Genomic DNA, 16124 nt, shown 5'->3' on the forward strand with positions numbered 1-16124 from the left:
GTCCTCCACTAACAGGAAGGGCTGCTGGTACTCCCTCCTGGATGCCAGGTGGACGGACATAGGGGCTGGGCTGGGTCAGGGAGGCATCTGTGTGTGTGTGTGTGTGTGTGTGTGTGTGTGTGTGTCGAGGGGATAGGAAGTGGATGTGGAGCGGGAGAGGGGTGTTGTTGCACTGTATGTGTGTGTGTGTGTGTGTGTGTGTGTGTCGAGGGGATAGGAAGTGGATGTGGAGCGGGAGAGGGGTGTTGTTGCACTGTATGTGTGTGTGTGTGTGTGTGTGTGTATGTGTGTGTTTGTGTAGGGTGGGGCGTGGGGTGGTAAAAGAGGTTCTGTGTTTGTTTGGACACAGGGACTCTCATGGGACCGCCACAATGTCACTGCTGCCAATGCATTTTTCATGCTCCCATCACTGGCACCGGGAGAGGAGAGAAAAGCCACTTCGCCTTCGTCGCCGGTCTCCATGGTGAAACACACACAACCAAAACACAATCACACACACACAGATGCAAACACACACAACCATAACAAGACACACACATGCATGCACACAATCACACCTACATCCCCAAGCAAGTGCATGCACGCACACAAACACACACACACACACACACACACACACACACACACACACACACACACACACAAGCATGCATGCAAACACACACACACACACACACACACACACACACACACACACACACACACACACACACACACACACGTGTGACAGCAAGTGCATGTCCATCCCATGAACTGTCGTCTGCTTTCTCACCTCAACTTTGACAGCTTGATGTGTTGATAGTGCTGCTCGACCTCTAACAATGTCCTCGTCCTCTATTTCTATTAGATGTATGCATTGCCTTAACAAGGGAAATACCACAGCGGAACATAAAGTCAATCTCACATCAGCAGTCTATAATATAATGCTTGCACGCAAGCACAATCCCAGCCCCCCTGCCCCCACCTAAAAGAGAGGCTTACTTTGGAAATAATCACGTAAAGCAAAAAGAAAAATAAGAAAAAAGATCCATGTCTAGGACTTGTGGCTTTTGTAAGGGATCATTTAAACTCTGGCTTCAGTCCTAGTTTGGTTTGGAAAATGCATTATATAAGCACATAATGTTATTTCATAAGAAAAATAAAATACAGTTTGAAGAAAATAACTGGTAGCTTTAGAAAATGTGAACCTTCACAAACTGAGTCACAAGGCAGTTTAACCCTGACCTTGAAACCTCTTACCTCTTACTAATAATACGATAAGATACATTTTAAGACTTTTAATAGCAATATCTTTCCAGCGTGCGAATGTGGAAAAACGCAGAGTGTAAACCTTCAAATCAATGTCATTCTCTGTAGATGAGCTCATAGCATTATACAAACAGTATACAATGACAAATGGTAGCAGGTTCAAACTTTGTGTGTGCTGAGTCACTGACGACTCATGTATCACAGATGATTCATTATGACTGATTGTTGCTTCCTATGACCAAGTGATGTTTAATTGGCCATGATGATTTTAAATTGTGAAATCATAAATCAAATCATCATCTTATGAATTGTGTAATCATAATGCTTGTTAATTTCGTAACCATTTATGTTTACATAGCTGTTAGTGGAAAAAGGGATTACTAGATAATCAAATTTAACCTCGGCGCCCCCTAGTGATCCTAATGGTTATTGCATCTAGCAGCTGGATTACTTTAGGACTTATTGAGTCATCAACTATCGTTTTTAATTAACTATCAAAACCTTTCATGGCAATGAGGCTTGGTTTAGTATAGACCTGGAAGTCTGTAATGGACAGTGTTCAAGTGCTTTAATTGGTGTATAGCCATGAATGACCCCATGATTAAACGAAACACAAGGGCACATGCTAAAATAATGCAAATCATTGCAAATATATTTAATATGAAAAAAGAATTAAACAATTGTCAAAATGCTTGGTTATTTTCAGTATAGTATGTTACATAGTCTAATGTATAGTTGGCTAAATACAAGTGGTCTATATAATAAACTGTATAACTGTGGGGAGGGAGGGATGGTTCACAAAGGAAAGGTTACTGTAGATTTTAGCAGATACAGAAACATAGAAAACAAATGCATAAAAACTCAGCGTGAATAGCACAATAATCCCCCCAGTTTTCCATGTTATAATGGCTATAGCACGGGCACAGTCAGAACAGTGCACAAACATCACGTTCAAACAGAATATCAAAGACATTTTGTAGTTGTTAAACAATTCGGCACGCTGGCCCTATGAACAAAACAAAACAATAACAGCAATGTAGGGGGTTATGAGGGGCTTCAGCCCACTGGTTTGTCTTGCGCTGACTCCTTGCCATCGAGCACAATGAGCAAGTAGGTCAGAAGAAAGGAGGTCACATTGATCTGCTCTCCTGTTTGAGAGGCGAGGGGGAGGAGGTTGGGGTCTATCTCATTGGCAATCACATGCCAAAAATGTGGGCAATACAAGGCACTCATACAGATCGATTAATTTATCTACCGACGTACGCTGTTTGTTTTTAAAGCTTCTGTTATATTTACGGTCAAAATAATGGACAGCTCTGTTGAGATGTCGTCGACTTTCCCAGCCAGTTTCACAGGCAAGAAAAGCATAAGCAAAAAGGTGTGGGTTACATGGTCCTATAAGCCTTTATATAATACCAAATTAGTATTGAGAAGTATGAAGGCATTGTAGGTAAATAAATAACATGATTATAGTTGCCACTTTGGATACATGATACCAATACTGACTTAGGGAGCAATACAAACTAAGACTGTTAGTTTGGAGCTACATTATGTTTTGCCTCTTTTATGGAAATCTAGGATGCTTCTGTCTACAAAATTGGGGAAACATCAAGCTTTGATACTTTGATTTTGGGGCGTATGTATATTTGGTCTCACATTTTAGTGTTTGAGAAAATTCTAATATACTGATCGCCTTTATCTGGCTAGAGATAGCACGCACAAACAGTTATCAGTGCATCCTGAATTTGCTTTTCTGAAACATGTCATCTACAGCACATAAACCGGAATTACATTTCTTTTTTTTTTTATATAAAAACATGTATCACACAAAAAAAGCATTTTGTGCATGTCGGCGGATACAATTAATCAAGCCAAAACCGGACTAAATATGAAACAAAGTATAGTTGTTAATTGTATTTTTCCAGACACACACTTTGTTTCTTATGCTGCTTCTTATTGTATATAGATCAAGTGCAAGGTTACTCATTGACACAAACACGACAGACAATTAGGAGGTTCAGGACACTGACAATAAAAATACACAAAGAAAGATTCCACAAATTAGACTTTTGACAAAGATATAAATCCTGTTTAAGTGTTTCATTCCAAAATGCTATATATACAGTGGGGCAAGGAGAAAAAAACAAAAAAAACAAAGGCACTGTCTTTTTTTGTGTAAGGGTTACACTCATTTGTCAGCTAGCTATGTTTTGTTATACTCACAACGAGTGTTTAATTCAATGGAAGCCACCATTTGGTATTAGCAGATGTGGCACTTTGTCAATTTTAGAGAGGCCATTTTGGAATGAAATTCTTATTGTTTTCTTGAAAAATAAAAGATACATTTCTCTCCCTCTTTAAATGCATTTCATGCATTTAAAATGTGAGGGTGGATATTATCCATGGCCAACTTTAGTCCTTAGGATTAGAGAAAAATAGACGACTTTCCGGGTTGCCTTTAAAACTGAAGTCCTTTGGTAAAGTGGAGGAACTTAGCCAATGTCCCTAGCTGGCTCAAGTTCCTTCCTTAATAAATGCACTTGTGGCTTCATACTTCATTATTACTCAAGGCACACTGGCTACTGCTCTTTTTCATACAGTTCATAATATTAATTATAATGATAACATTTTTTTTGATGATCACATCTGAAGAGGCGTGGCCCAGCACTGATAAGGGCTTTGTTAAGTAAACGTCGTCCATGCTGTCACTCGCCCTCGCTCGCCCTCACTGTGGTTTAAGTAGACGATGCTTTTCAAATTCAGAAGTTGCAACAGTTGAGTTGCGACTGATCGGAAAAGAAAATATTTCCGTCGACGAGGGGAGGTATGGCAAGCAGATCGTTGTCTTCAGCAGGGAGGCTCAGCATCTATTTTGGGGAGAAAAAAGGAGTGCTTAGTATGGGAGGGGCAAATGGAGTTAAGTTGCAATCTTCTGTTTTAGTTCACAGTATACTGATTTGCGGACCATCATCCTTTTGTCATTTCATTTATAGCATCTATATATAAGTTGAATGTTGTCTAATAAAGAAATCCTAGATTAACTAGATTCTATATATTTTTAAAGGAATGGAACTATGAAGTTCAAGTTCAAGAAACCCCAACTCATGACTGTAAAACAGGCTCGCTACACATTGTTTTACACTGAATCCTCGGGTTTGTACAGTAAAGCCAAAATATCCCCACAGTTTGCACAATCTCAAATCCAGGCCATCCAGAGTGTACAAAGCAGGAGGACTTGAGGCACGGGCAGGCTCACCTGTGTGTGTTTGTTGCCGTCCAGGTAATGCGGCATGGCTGCCATATCTTCCGGCGTGCCCGAGGAAATGTTAGCCGGCAGTAGCTGCCGTGGCGTTGCGCCGAAGGTGGCGTTCTCCTGGCCCATGGTGGCGGTGCCCACCGCGGGCGTGCCTGGACCCTGGCCCCATTGGACGTAGCCCTTCTGAGGGCTCTGATGCAGAGCCGGGGCCTCGTTGGCCCTCTGGCACAACGGCATGGCGGGGACGAGCCCCGTCCCGTTGGTGCTGGCCAGGTTGCCATTGGTGAGGGGGTGAGGAGGATGGCTGAGGGTGTGCGTGGCGGGAGGCGGGTGCAAGGGCTTGTCTAGCATGCAGCTGCTGGGAGCGGTCCGCAGAGGGCCGGCCAGGCCTTGGTGCTGCGGAGGGTGGTTCATTCCGTTATAGTTCTGTGCCCAGAGGCCGGCGAGTCTTTGGCTCTCAAAGGCTTGGCTGTGGCTGCCAGCTGGCAGTGCGTGTGAATTCTGAGCCATGCTGGCATGGGGTAGAGTCTGATGCTGGTGCTGGAGGTCCTGCTGCCATTGCGGTGCTCTGTGGTTGCTGTGTGTTTGAAATGGGGCGCCACCCTGCAGCATGCAGTTGCCAGTAAAGAGACCGCTGTTTTCGATGGGATTGGCCGGCAAGGAAAAGTCATTTAGAGGGAGGGTGGACGGCACAGGGGCCACCGCACTGGGCGCCACGTGGATCGCCGGTTGCTGAATGGAGCCCTGGTGAAAGTGTCCGTTGGCCACCATGGGGGCTGCTGGCATTCCGGTGAGAGGACATGGCTGGAGGGACTGGGGCGACAGTGTCTGGTTGGACAGCGTCTGGTTGGTCAGCGTCTGGTTGGAGAGCATCTGGTTGGACAGCGTCTGGTTGGTCAGCGTCTGGTTGGAGAGCATCTTGTTGGGGAGCATCTGATTGGAGAGCATCTGGTTGGGGAGCATCTGATTGGACAGCGTCTGGTTGGAGAGCATCTGGTTGGGGAGCATCTGATTGGACAGCGTCTGGTTGGAGAGCATCTGGTTGGGGAGCATCTGATTGGACAGCGTCTGGTTGGAGAGCATCTGGTTGGAGAGCGTCTGGTTGGAGAGCATCTGGTTGGAGAGCATCTGGTTGGAGAGCGTCTGGTTGGACAGCGTCTGGTTGGACAGCGTCTGGTTGGACAGTGTGTTGCTGGCCACCCCTTGATAGTGACTGATAGGCGCCTGTCCACAAGGTTCAAAGGACCGCAGGTTGTTGCTGGCCAATGGGTTGGTTGAGGCCGAAGGGAGGTTGAGGCCAGGGAGGTTGACGGAAGGGTTGAAAAAGTCTGTGAGCAGCTGAGGGGCGGCGGAGAGCCGGGGGACAGCTGAGGGGACGGCGGGGCCATAATGGGAGAGTTTCTGAGTGCTGTTAAACATCGCCGGGGTTTGTGGGGCCAAGCCTTGGGCCGTTATGCTCGCCGGCCGGTTGTGTGTGGGCTGCGGCACCGCCGCAGGGCTGAGGCCCTTGGCGTGGGAGAGAGCATTTGCGGCATCATTAGGCAACTGGAACATCATCATGTCACAAGTCTCCCCGGTGCCGGAAAAGTGCGCCTGACCGAAGAGGTCGCCTTGATTATTGTTGACGGACGAAAAGCAGCTAGACTGGCTCGTATTTAAATTAGCCTCTGCGATTTCCTTAAACAAAACATTGTCCACGTAGGCAAAAATGTCATTACTGAGCAGGCTCTCCAGCTCGTACTTGGTGTGGTTGGCGTTATCACCGTTCTCCTCCTGGCTGAGCTTCTTGAGCGTGTTCTCCCACTCCATCAGCTCGTTGGGGTCCACGTCCAGCCCCTCCAGGGCCGACACCAGCTCCCCGCCCTCCACAAAGTCCTCCAGGGCGTCGATCATGGCCGTCACCGAAGTGTCGCCCTCCTCCTTGATCACCACGTTACCGCCGTCGTCCCCCCTCAGCCGCAGGGCCTGCCAGGGGTCGCTGGGCACGTTGACCAGTGCCCGGCTCTCCATGAACACCTGGTCCACCGGGAGCTGGGGCTCCGATTCCTGGATGTAGACGTTCTTGTCCTGGTTGAGGAAGCAGCGCAGTAAGCCGTCCACCTCCTCCGGCGGGCTGTTGGAGAAGGTCTGGTTGATCTGCGAGACGTCCAGGCTGGGGCCCACCTCGTAGAGCATGGCCTCCCCCGTGGTGAAGCTGAAGGGCAGCTGGAGCCGGCGCTGCCTGAGGTGCTCCTCTCCCTCGGCATTGCTGGAGAATGAGGCAAAGGGAAATGACAATGAGCAACACTGTTCATGAGCAGGCTCCGTGTTGGAACAGGTTTGGAGGCATTTCTTGTCACTTCAAGTTCTGTAAAAAAACTCTAACACCTCCCTAAAAATCTGATCGTGCATGTCATTTTATATGTGGAATTTGTTTAATGTAAAATAAAAATTAGTTCCAGTCCCACCACATATGGAGGTGTTAATCCTTTAGTTAATGCACCTTAGCCATGTTTATTTGTGCTAACACGAACCCTAACCCTATCTAATGCATTCTGTAAAGTTATTTTGCATGAGGGTTGCAGAGCTGGTGAATTGGGTAATCAAGGGATCACAACACTTACACTAAAGCTCTCTGGCGTGCAATGATGAAGTCCGGTCTTCCTCCTTTGTACACCAGCTTGGCGTTGGCCTGTACCCACACCCAGCCACTCGATTTGGACAGCAGTCGGAAAACAGTCAGCCCACTCTCGCCCGTCTTTATCACTGTAACATAGAGAAAGCACCAATGAATGGAGTTGCTAGATGGTTACTATGTCCGGTTCTATTTATTCCATGTAATCGTTACACATGTGCTCTCTAAGGTTTACTGCAAAACAAAACTTTTTAACCTTATAGCTAGCTGTAGTTATACACTATTAGCATTTGCTAATAGTGTATGCCAATCATGCCAATCGTTATCATTATTCTTCTGAAACACACACATTAGCATTTCATCTACACGTATGGGTATTGCAGGTTTTTGAGGTGTGTGCCAACATACTGCGTATGTGGTTGTCTGCGCAGTACATCATGTCAGCTGCATGGATGAACTGGTACCCCGAGCCTCGCATACACAACTCAAGCTCAGAGTAGCCGAGAACCACCTTCCCCCTGCAATGAAGAGGGAGCAACATGGGTTAGCATTAGCATTAACATTACATAAACCTCACTGAACCAACAGTTCAAGTAATCGGTTACTGAGTAAAACAAATTCACTGGAACAAAGCAGAGATTATACATAACTTTTGGTGTGTGAAACAGAACCTTTTTTAGGCATTGGACAGCATCACTCATCGCTGGCTCAAATTGGCCACTTTAACAGAAAAACATGCTTTCTACATTAACCCCTTTCATTTAACTAATCAGAGGGTCACGCCCATTTACCATTCAAAAATTTTAAGTTCTAAAAATAACATATGTCTTTGGAAATGAAAGAAAAAGCAGAGTCCATCTTTAATATTATTGAGGAATAAATTAAATGCAATATATAAATAGTTAAGCACCATCATTCCTTTATTCTAATATTTAATTTAATATGAATATTTAATTTATTTGGATTGTTAAATAAACGTCTAAGCCTATCGCCAACTTCCTTTGACTTAACAACCATGAGCAACCTCGATCATATTTTTAAAACTGGGACATTTCCAGGGACAGCGCAGACTGGGTACAGCTCCCCAGAAAATGGGACTGTCACAGGAAAACGAGACTTCTGGTCACCCTAAGCTAATTTCAACCCAGTGCTATGATAAAGAGTCTAGCACATCGCAGTGCTATCTTCTGAGGAGGAACTTATTTAACACAACTCTCTTTGTCTCTGAGTTTAAATATCGTCAAGGGCAGGCTCACTTTAGTGACACACATGACAAACCCCACAACGGATCTTTTCTTGCGCAACGGAAAGCACAATTTCATGGTCATTTAGGTCAGATGTCGAATGGGAGTAAGACATGCTCGGGGGTAATAGGATTGCTCTGCACCGACTAGACTGTGGGAGATGCTGTCTGTGCACTTAAGTAAACTTCATTCACATCATTCGAACAAAGTTAACATTTTGTCAGCCAATTGGTAGATGAACTCAATGAAACTTGGTCATTCGTTTTTTCTTCCCAGGTCAGGGTAACAAGGTAAAAATATCTTCAAATTAGACTTGCACGCACGTATCTTAAGCCAGAAACAGGAAACCAAGGGATGGACATTGCGGCATGTGAGTCAAATCTTTTTCAGTGAGTCTTCCAACAAAATGAGTCAGGACCTTGTTATGTTCAGCTGCAACTTTATGGGAAAACCCGCACGTTTCACACTATTCAAAAAGGTTAAAACATTAAAACAACTGTTTTATGTGGAGCAAGAAAAACAATTTGTGAATTTGGTGACTTGGCTAAGATAACTACACAAACAAACAAACAAACAAAGCAAAAAAAATTCGGACTTTGATTGTTAAATAAACAATGTTGATAAAGTTCAGAGAGAGAAAAAACTCCATGTAATGGCTGACTGTAAAATACCAAACAGACCATTGTGTTTGAGAATCTATGTTTAAGTAACCACACACAGTAGTCAAGCCCCCTGAAAACCAGCATATGTGTTTAACGAAAAAAGAGAATTTTAAAGTGACTACATCTAGGATTTAACATTACTTGTTTTCAGGTAATTGCCAATATATGCCTATAGGAACAGGTTGTAATTTAACCTAGAACATGAGATCCTCCCTAGCTCTCTCTGCTCCGTAGAATAGCCTGTGGATTGATTTATATTTGATTTAAACCGGGGTACATTGCCGGGAAAAGAGAATGAAGTGTCGTCTAAGCACGCCCAAGTGCCCTAGTACATACAGAGGAGCTAGCTTTAGCCAGTTTATTTTATTCTGTAGTTATCTGCCGAGAATTGGACCTGTTAACAAGCACGTGACCGGCTCTGATCCAATCACCTTTGTAGGTAGTGTAGTTAACTTATGGCCAAAGGGGACAGACATGAAAGGACTTTCTGAATCCCATCCTAGCCATTTGTTTTGGCCAATCGGCAACACCAAGGCAACACCAATTGCCTTAGCTCTGTCTGTGAATAAGTGGTGGTGTTCGTAGTGAGTATAGTCCATAGCACACAGTGGGGTCCAAATATAGTGTCACCTGTTGTCGATGCCCATCGGAGTGAAGTCCAGCTGGTGCTTGGTCTGGAAGATGAGTGTTTTGGTCCTGATCTCCAGGATGGATGGAGTCTGGACGGGGACGGCGATGCTGAACAGGGCTAGCTGAGACTGGACCCGCGAGCCGTCCTCGCTCATCATGCTCTGGCCGTGGAGGTACTTCAGTCGCCCTTGGAATTTCAAAGCCTGGAGAGGAGGAGGAGGAGAGCGCATATCAGTCAAAGGTGGCGCTTCCTCCTTGGATCCGGTTTCGACACTGCACATAATGAGATGCTTGGATGCAAGAAGGGAATATAAAGTACAGCATCCATGCAGTCCAATTTCCATCAAAATAAAATAATTATAACATTTTGCAAACAAAAATGACCTATGGGGTGATATGATGTAAATGTGTATAATGCATATACAGACACACTGTGTGTGATAACCTGATAGTAAAATTCCCACTGGCGCCACCGTGCAGTCTCACCGCAGGCACCATGCAAATGAGACTCTTGCACCTACCAGGAAGCCAGAGGAGTTGTCCAGGAGACAGCGGAAACGGCAGACGAAGCTCCGCTCCAGGAAGGAGGAGTTCTCCGGGGGGAGTCTCTCGGGGTCATACTTCACCTGGTCGCTGCTGTACTGCAAGGCCGACACTAACAGACACGGGCGGGGGAGGGGAGCACAATAACAAGTATGATTCATGATTCGCAATGAACTCTAGTGACATGTTCACCGCTGTTAGTTCACCTGCCATCTGTGCTGTGTTTTCTTGTGATCAGATGCTTTTATTTTTATTTTCAAGACCAAGGACGATACGGCATGAAACAAAAGGAAAAAAAAAGAAGAAAATAATCCTAATAAAAAATAAAGACGGAACATAAAACAAATTTTAATGAAACTACACCGCAGCAATCCACTCTGCTCTGCTCATTTCTTCTCTTCTAATCAAAGGAGCTCAAGGTTAAGAATAAAACCTTTCTATGGACCTATGGCATAATAAACCAAGTGTTTTTTGTTTTTGTTTTGGTGGTAAATTGGGCTGGAAAAATATAGACACAAGGGTGTTATGAGGTGAGATGGAGCTGACAAGAAATCAAGGATTTCAAGGGTTTCATTATTACCATTATTATACAATAGCCTTCAACAAAAGCGATGGCTGGGCTGTAGTGAGTTTAAATACACAAGGTTTTTTTGCAGCGAAAGAAGAATCTACTCTGTGATAGGAAATGTGTGTGGTGGTGAGGGAGGATGGAAAAGGTCCAGAGTTCAACATACCGTCTCCACCTTGTTCGGCTGCATAGAGTTTGGGGTTGAGGGCGAAGTGGAGCTGCTCTCTGAACATTCCCCGGTCATCTGTGTGGATGAGCTCGTACACACTCTGATGGACCACGTCCGACTGCACAGTGACACAGGGGAGGAGATTTTGTCATATTTGTCATATATCATCCGTCATTAATTATACCACCCCTTTGTTAGATATAATATATAATGTATATTTATCTATACATTCTACATGCTACATTCAGAACAAGCAAGGGGTACCCTTCATAACGAACGGAAAGTGATTGGTGCATTTATTTTCTGTGCGAACCATCTCATTGTCGAAGGTCATCTTCTTGCAACAAAAAAAAAGTCATTCACTCAAAATCTCTTTCCCTCTCCCAATGTATTACATACCAACAAGCTCATGTACGTCACATTTATACTTTATGCTTTAAGTTCCACCCAGCTCCCTTCAATCCCTACCCTTTGTGTAGGTTTTCAAGGACAAAGTCGAACACATACAGAAGCCTTAAAGACCGCAGCTCATTTCAAGAGAAAGAGGTTCTATGAGGTTTGTGGTTTGGCAGAGGCTCGGCATTTTTGAACCATGAGAAAAGCATTGCGTCGTCACATACACATAATTTCTTCTCCAGGTGAAACACAATGCTCTCCTTGTGCCCATTTAAACGGGAAGGTTTGCTCGCGGGAGTTACATTTTTTATTGAAACCTAATAGCACTTGAAATGTTTACACTGCGAAATGATAGCTTTGTGTTACAAATGACTGACTTGACAAAACTTGTTCCGATTTTATCGGCACACTAGGGACGGGGCTTGGCCACGTCAGTCTGGTCGAGCGGTGATTATACGGGCGGTGGATGGTCCATCTGGTGTGGGTTAGACAACATGAGCAGCAGCCTCTTCCTTTGAGATTGTCACAGACCACTAACAATGAACCATCATGGTCAGCTGTCAGCAGAGAGCAGAGTGAAGCCCGACACATGAATCACGCAGAGCCTTTCTCGTGAGATGAGAAGAAGCAGGGGGCTAATCGCTCCTGGTCAGCCATTTTGAGAGCTCTCACTACACAACCCAGCTTTTCTTAACTTTTTTTTATTTTTGTAATTTATTTTTATTTTTAAGAGGCGTTCATTGCGAAGGTTGCTGGAGAGCGACGTGTACTCAGAAACGGCGGAAGGAACCATCAAATTGTATTTTTCTGGTTAATTTAGTGCTTGCTTTCAAAACTGGAAATCGTGTAGGTCACTGTGCACAGTGTACATTACCGCAACAGAGAGAGAGAGTCTAACCCCAAGATTGCGTAACAACGTTATTGTGGGCTTTGTCTGGCAGTGCAGATGCAGGAGAGATAATCAAAGAAGAAGGAGATAATTACAACCACATGGGCCATAGTACAATATACTGTGTATTCATAGTGGACTACCCTTACGAACAAACACATGTTGGATCTTGCCCTGTCTTTGGTATAAAAATACATTTGTGATTGAGCTGTGCCCCCTGTAATAATTACCACAAAGAGATTAAAGTGAGATTGTAGATTAGCTACAAGGCATTTCCCTCAACGCCTGCCTATTTTGACTAGATAACAGGTGATAGAATTGCAGAATCACTGCTTTGATGAGGAATGAAACATCTGGACTTATCCCAATTCACCTTTTACTCTCTCAATAATACTTTGGCTCAGTTTCACTGATTAAATACGAAGTATGACTATTTTGTACTTCAATTTGTTCTATTCAGAGAAAATTAAAACTACTTTCATCTATCTAACTCCCGAAACTCAACTACCCGTTTAACTCTAATTCCGGAATCCAACCAGTGTCAGCCGGTTGGATTCACGTGAAAGAGTGCTACTTTTTACTCTTTGCCCTCGTCGCCTGCCCTTCTCACCTGATGAAAGCCCAGGTAGTCTTGGATTGTGGAAGAGGAGTAGAAGACCAATCCCTCGGCGGTGACCACGATCACAAAGCCGTTCAGCGCCTGCACGGGGAAACAGAAACAGGCCCGCAGATTAGATGAGCACATATAAGAGTAGACTATAGGCTTGTATGCGCATGCATGTGCACACACACACACACACACACACACACACACACACACACACACACAGCTATGCACAAGTGTACAAACGCAAAGACACACATGCACACACACACACACACACACACACACACACACATACACGCAGCACACGCAGCTATGCACACATGAACACACAAATACACACACATGCACACAAACACCCTACATCCTAACGCATCCATAACAACAACAACAACCACAACAACAACAACATCAAGAATCATCGGTCGAATGGAACAAACCCATTCTGGAGCTTATTTCTTTAATCTAAATTGTGATTGAGCAACGCCTGGTGGAAGAATTATTTTTTGCACGATGTTGACTCTGGCGCGCTCTACTTGTGTTTATCCTCCAGCAGGGCTTTCATTAACGGCAGCTTCTCATGGGCCTTTTGTCCAGGGACAGCTGACGACTCCACTGGGCTTGGCAGTGTGAAGAGGAAAGCCAAACATGCCACTCATCGGCAAATGTAAAAAAAAAGAAAAGTAGAAAAATATGCACCTGACACGAGTGTGAGTCAACAACGTGCCGTCCTCCGAGCAGAGGTTTTTGTCTAAACCCACAGACCGTGGCGGGCCGCTTGGCAAGTGGCACCAAAGCCGAATGTTACACCTGTCATAACTTCCTGGTGAGCGGAGGTGTATGGATCAAGCCCTGACTGCCCTGGCGGATTAGCGCGCAAATAAACAACAAGGGCCCCACTGGTTTTATAGCACATCTGCCAGCTAGAAGCTAGCTAGCTGGATTAGTCTATATAGGTTTTTCTTTCTTTGGTTTTAATTAAACATACAGTATATGTATACTGTATGTAATGTTTACTTTAATATGAGTAGCCTATATGTAGTCTAGACTTTACATAGGTTTGATTTATATTTGGTTTTAGATTTGATTTATATAAATAAAACCTAAACAAAACCAAAAATATGCAAACAAAAAAATAAACCCCATAGTTTTACTATTTGCAGAGAAACACAAAAAAAATGAACACAAAAACAATTAACGAAAAATATATTGTATTCTGAATACATTTTTTTGGACAGATATTAGAGTCCATTGGAGTACCTATAGCAGCGCCACCGGTTGGAGCTACAAGACGGCCCTCGGGTTCCTGTCATAATGTAAAGTTTAGTTTGGAGGTGACTGCTTAAATTACAATGGGAACCAGTTGTAACAGTTGTGAAACTCTGCACCTATTCAGTCCTGTTAGTTTTTTTTTAAAGTTTTTTTTTACGACGATTGTGTTTCCCAACCTGGCGTTCTATAGAGGAAGTAGAGTTACACCCAAAGCCAAAACCAAGCTGAACTGGTTTTTGCGATGACCCTCCTCAGGAAACCGTGTGTATATGTACACGTGACATGGCTGCATGATCTGTCCAATGTGCCACATTTGCCTCAACTGTAATGAAGCAGAATAGGGCCAAGTATGCTACCCGCAGTTGAATAATATCAATATGTGTTGGAACTCGCCTCAGACCAGAATAAATACATCACGATTACAAGTGTTTTCACACCTATGCTGTATAATTGTCTGTATGGATTGTCGATCAGCCAATAGTAGCTACCCAAAACCTGCTTAGTAATGTATGTATGTAAGTATTGTATTCTCTCATAGTGAGAATGATGATAAAATCAAGCGAAAAAAAACACCCCTCGTCTCTGGGGTGTTACAGGTATTGCGTGTGTGTTTGTGTCAGTGTGTGTATGTGTGTGTGGATGGTGGGGGGGGGGGGTTACCTGGAGCAGGAGGTCCCCCTCGGATAGGGCGGCGATGTCCAAGCCATTCCGGCCCTGTCCATTCGTGGCATTGTGCTTCTTCATGGTGGCTGGAGAAATTAAAAAAAGGATGGAGAGAGTGGGGTGGGGTGAGGGAGGAGGAGACAGAGGGAGGGAAAATTTTAGTATGCTTTCATAAACCGTTTTTTGTGGGGGGTTGTTTTATTACACAGGATTTCATTTATATATTTGTTCCTGTTGGACATGTGCCTTTGCCCGTTTGACTTTAGGTAACCCCCTCTCTACAAAAAGTGTATTGTTTTTGAGGCGGTGTAATATGCATGTGTAGGTGTGTGTGTGTGTGTGTGTGTGTGTGTGTGTGTGTGTGTGTGTGAAGAGGGGTGGTGTGATGGAGGCTGTGAGCTAAGTGGGATTATCTAAACACCCAATGTCTCCGCCACATGCACCCAGTTTCTTTTCGTTACTGTCTTTGGGTTTCTTCTTTTGCCATGTTTCCCGCTGAATACGTCCAATCACGTTTTCCCTTCAGCCAACCCTGACGGGCTGTTTATCTCCCTGGACTGGCGCTCCTCCCCCCCTCCCCCTGTCCTCCCCCTCTCCCCCCCACCCACACCTGCTTCATGTAAACACTCAATCGTCGTCACCCTCTCATTTCCTGCCCTTCACTTTCGTGATGTCACGCCTCCTGCGTCAAAGCGTTCGGTTTTGCCGTCTACAGAGAACACAGCTACACACACACACACACACACACACACACACACACACACACACACACACACACACACACTCACATCTATAAGTGTGACGTCAACGCGAGCACAAGACCAAGGACTCCACAGACACACACAAACAGCAGACACCAGTTGATGCGTGTTGTACCTCTTCACCACCCCCCTGCCCTTGTGCTATACACACACACACACACACACACACACACACAAACTCGCACACACTCAGGCATGTGATTTGAGTAAGGTATATTGCTTCAGACCCTTCTAAATAAAAAAGAAAACTGCATATTTATATATATATATATATATATATATGGACATTTATTTATTCTGTAAACAATTTGCCCAATGATCTGACTGATGGTTGAAGAGCTTTTCAAACCCACAAGCAGGGGAACAGAGGATTCAGGAAACCGTTTTTCTGACCGACATTTTGTTTTAATACTTTTTTTTTTTTTTACAAACTGTGAGGTACTGGAGTCAACAACAGAAAAAAGGGAAATTCCCATTCCCCAAAGCATGAGCGCTGGTAGCATAACCACCACCCCATCCAACTCAATCCTAGTATTGTTTCATAACAACCTATTCTAAACAATATCTTCTGTATTCATGCTTTTGATTCTACTTAGGCTCTATTT

At 44.3% G+C, this 16124-nt stretch overlaps 1 protein-coding gene across 1 annotated transcript in view; it reads right to left on the bottom strand.

The window, feature by feature from the left end:
- Nucleotides 1–1262: 1262 nt before the first annotated feature.
- LOC311358568 (uncharacterized protein) overlaps nucleotides 1263–16124 on the bottom strand; it is a 39312-nt gene continuing 24450 nt past the window's right edge. Inside the window, exons 3-11 of the mRNA XM_084478645.1 lie at nucleotides 14756–14844; nucleotides 12830–12919; nucleotides 10932–11052; nucleotides 10176–10309; nucleotides 9655–9857; nucleotides 7527–7636; nucleotides 7108–7249; nucleotides 4505–6752; nucleotides 1263–4115 (exon numbers count right to left, since the gene is read on the bottom strand). Coding sequence (XP_084334771.1) covers nucleotides 4008–4115; nucleotides 4505–6752; nucleotides 7108–7249; nucleotides 7527–7636; nucleotides 9655–9857; nucleotides 10176–10309; nucleotides 10932–11052; nucleotides 12830–12919; nucleotides 14756–14844 — 3245 coding nt within the window. The 3' untranslated portion in view covers nucleotides 1263–4007. The remainder of the gene's footprint in view (nucleotides 4116–4504; nucleotides 6753–7107; nucleotides 7250–7526; nucleotides 7637–9654; nucleotides 9858–10175; nucleotides 10310–10931; nucleotides 11053–12829; nucleotides 12920–14755; nucleotides 14845–16124) is intronic.

Source organism: Micromesistius poutassou (assembly GCF_964030765.1).
Source record: "Micromesistius poutassou genome assembly, chromosome: 14".
In the NCBI taxonomy this organism is placed as follows: domain Eukaryota; kingdom Metazoa; phylum Chordata; class Actinopteri; order Gadiformes; family Gadidae; genus Micromesistius; species Micromesistius poutassou.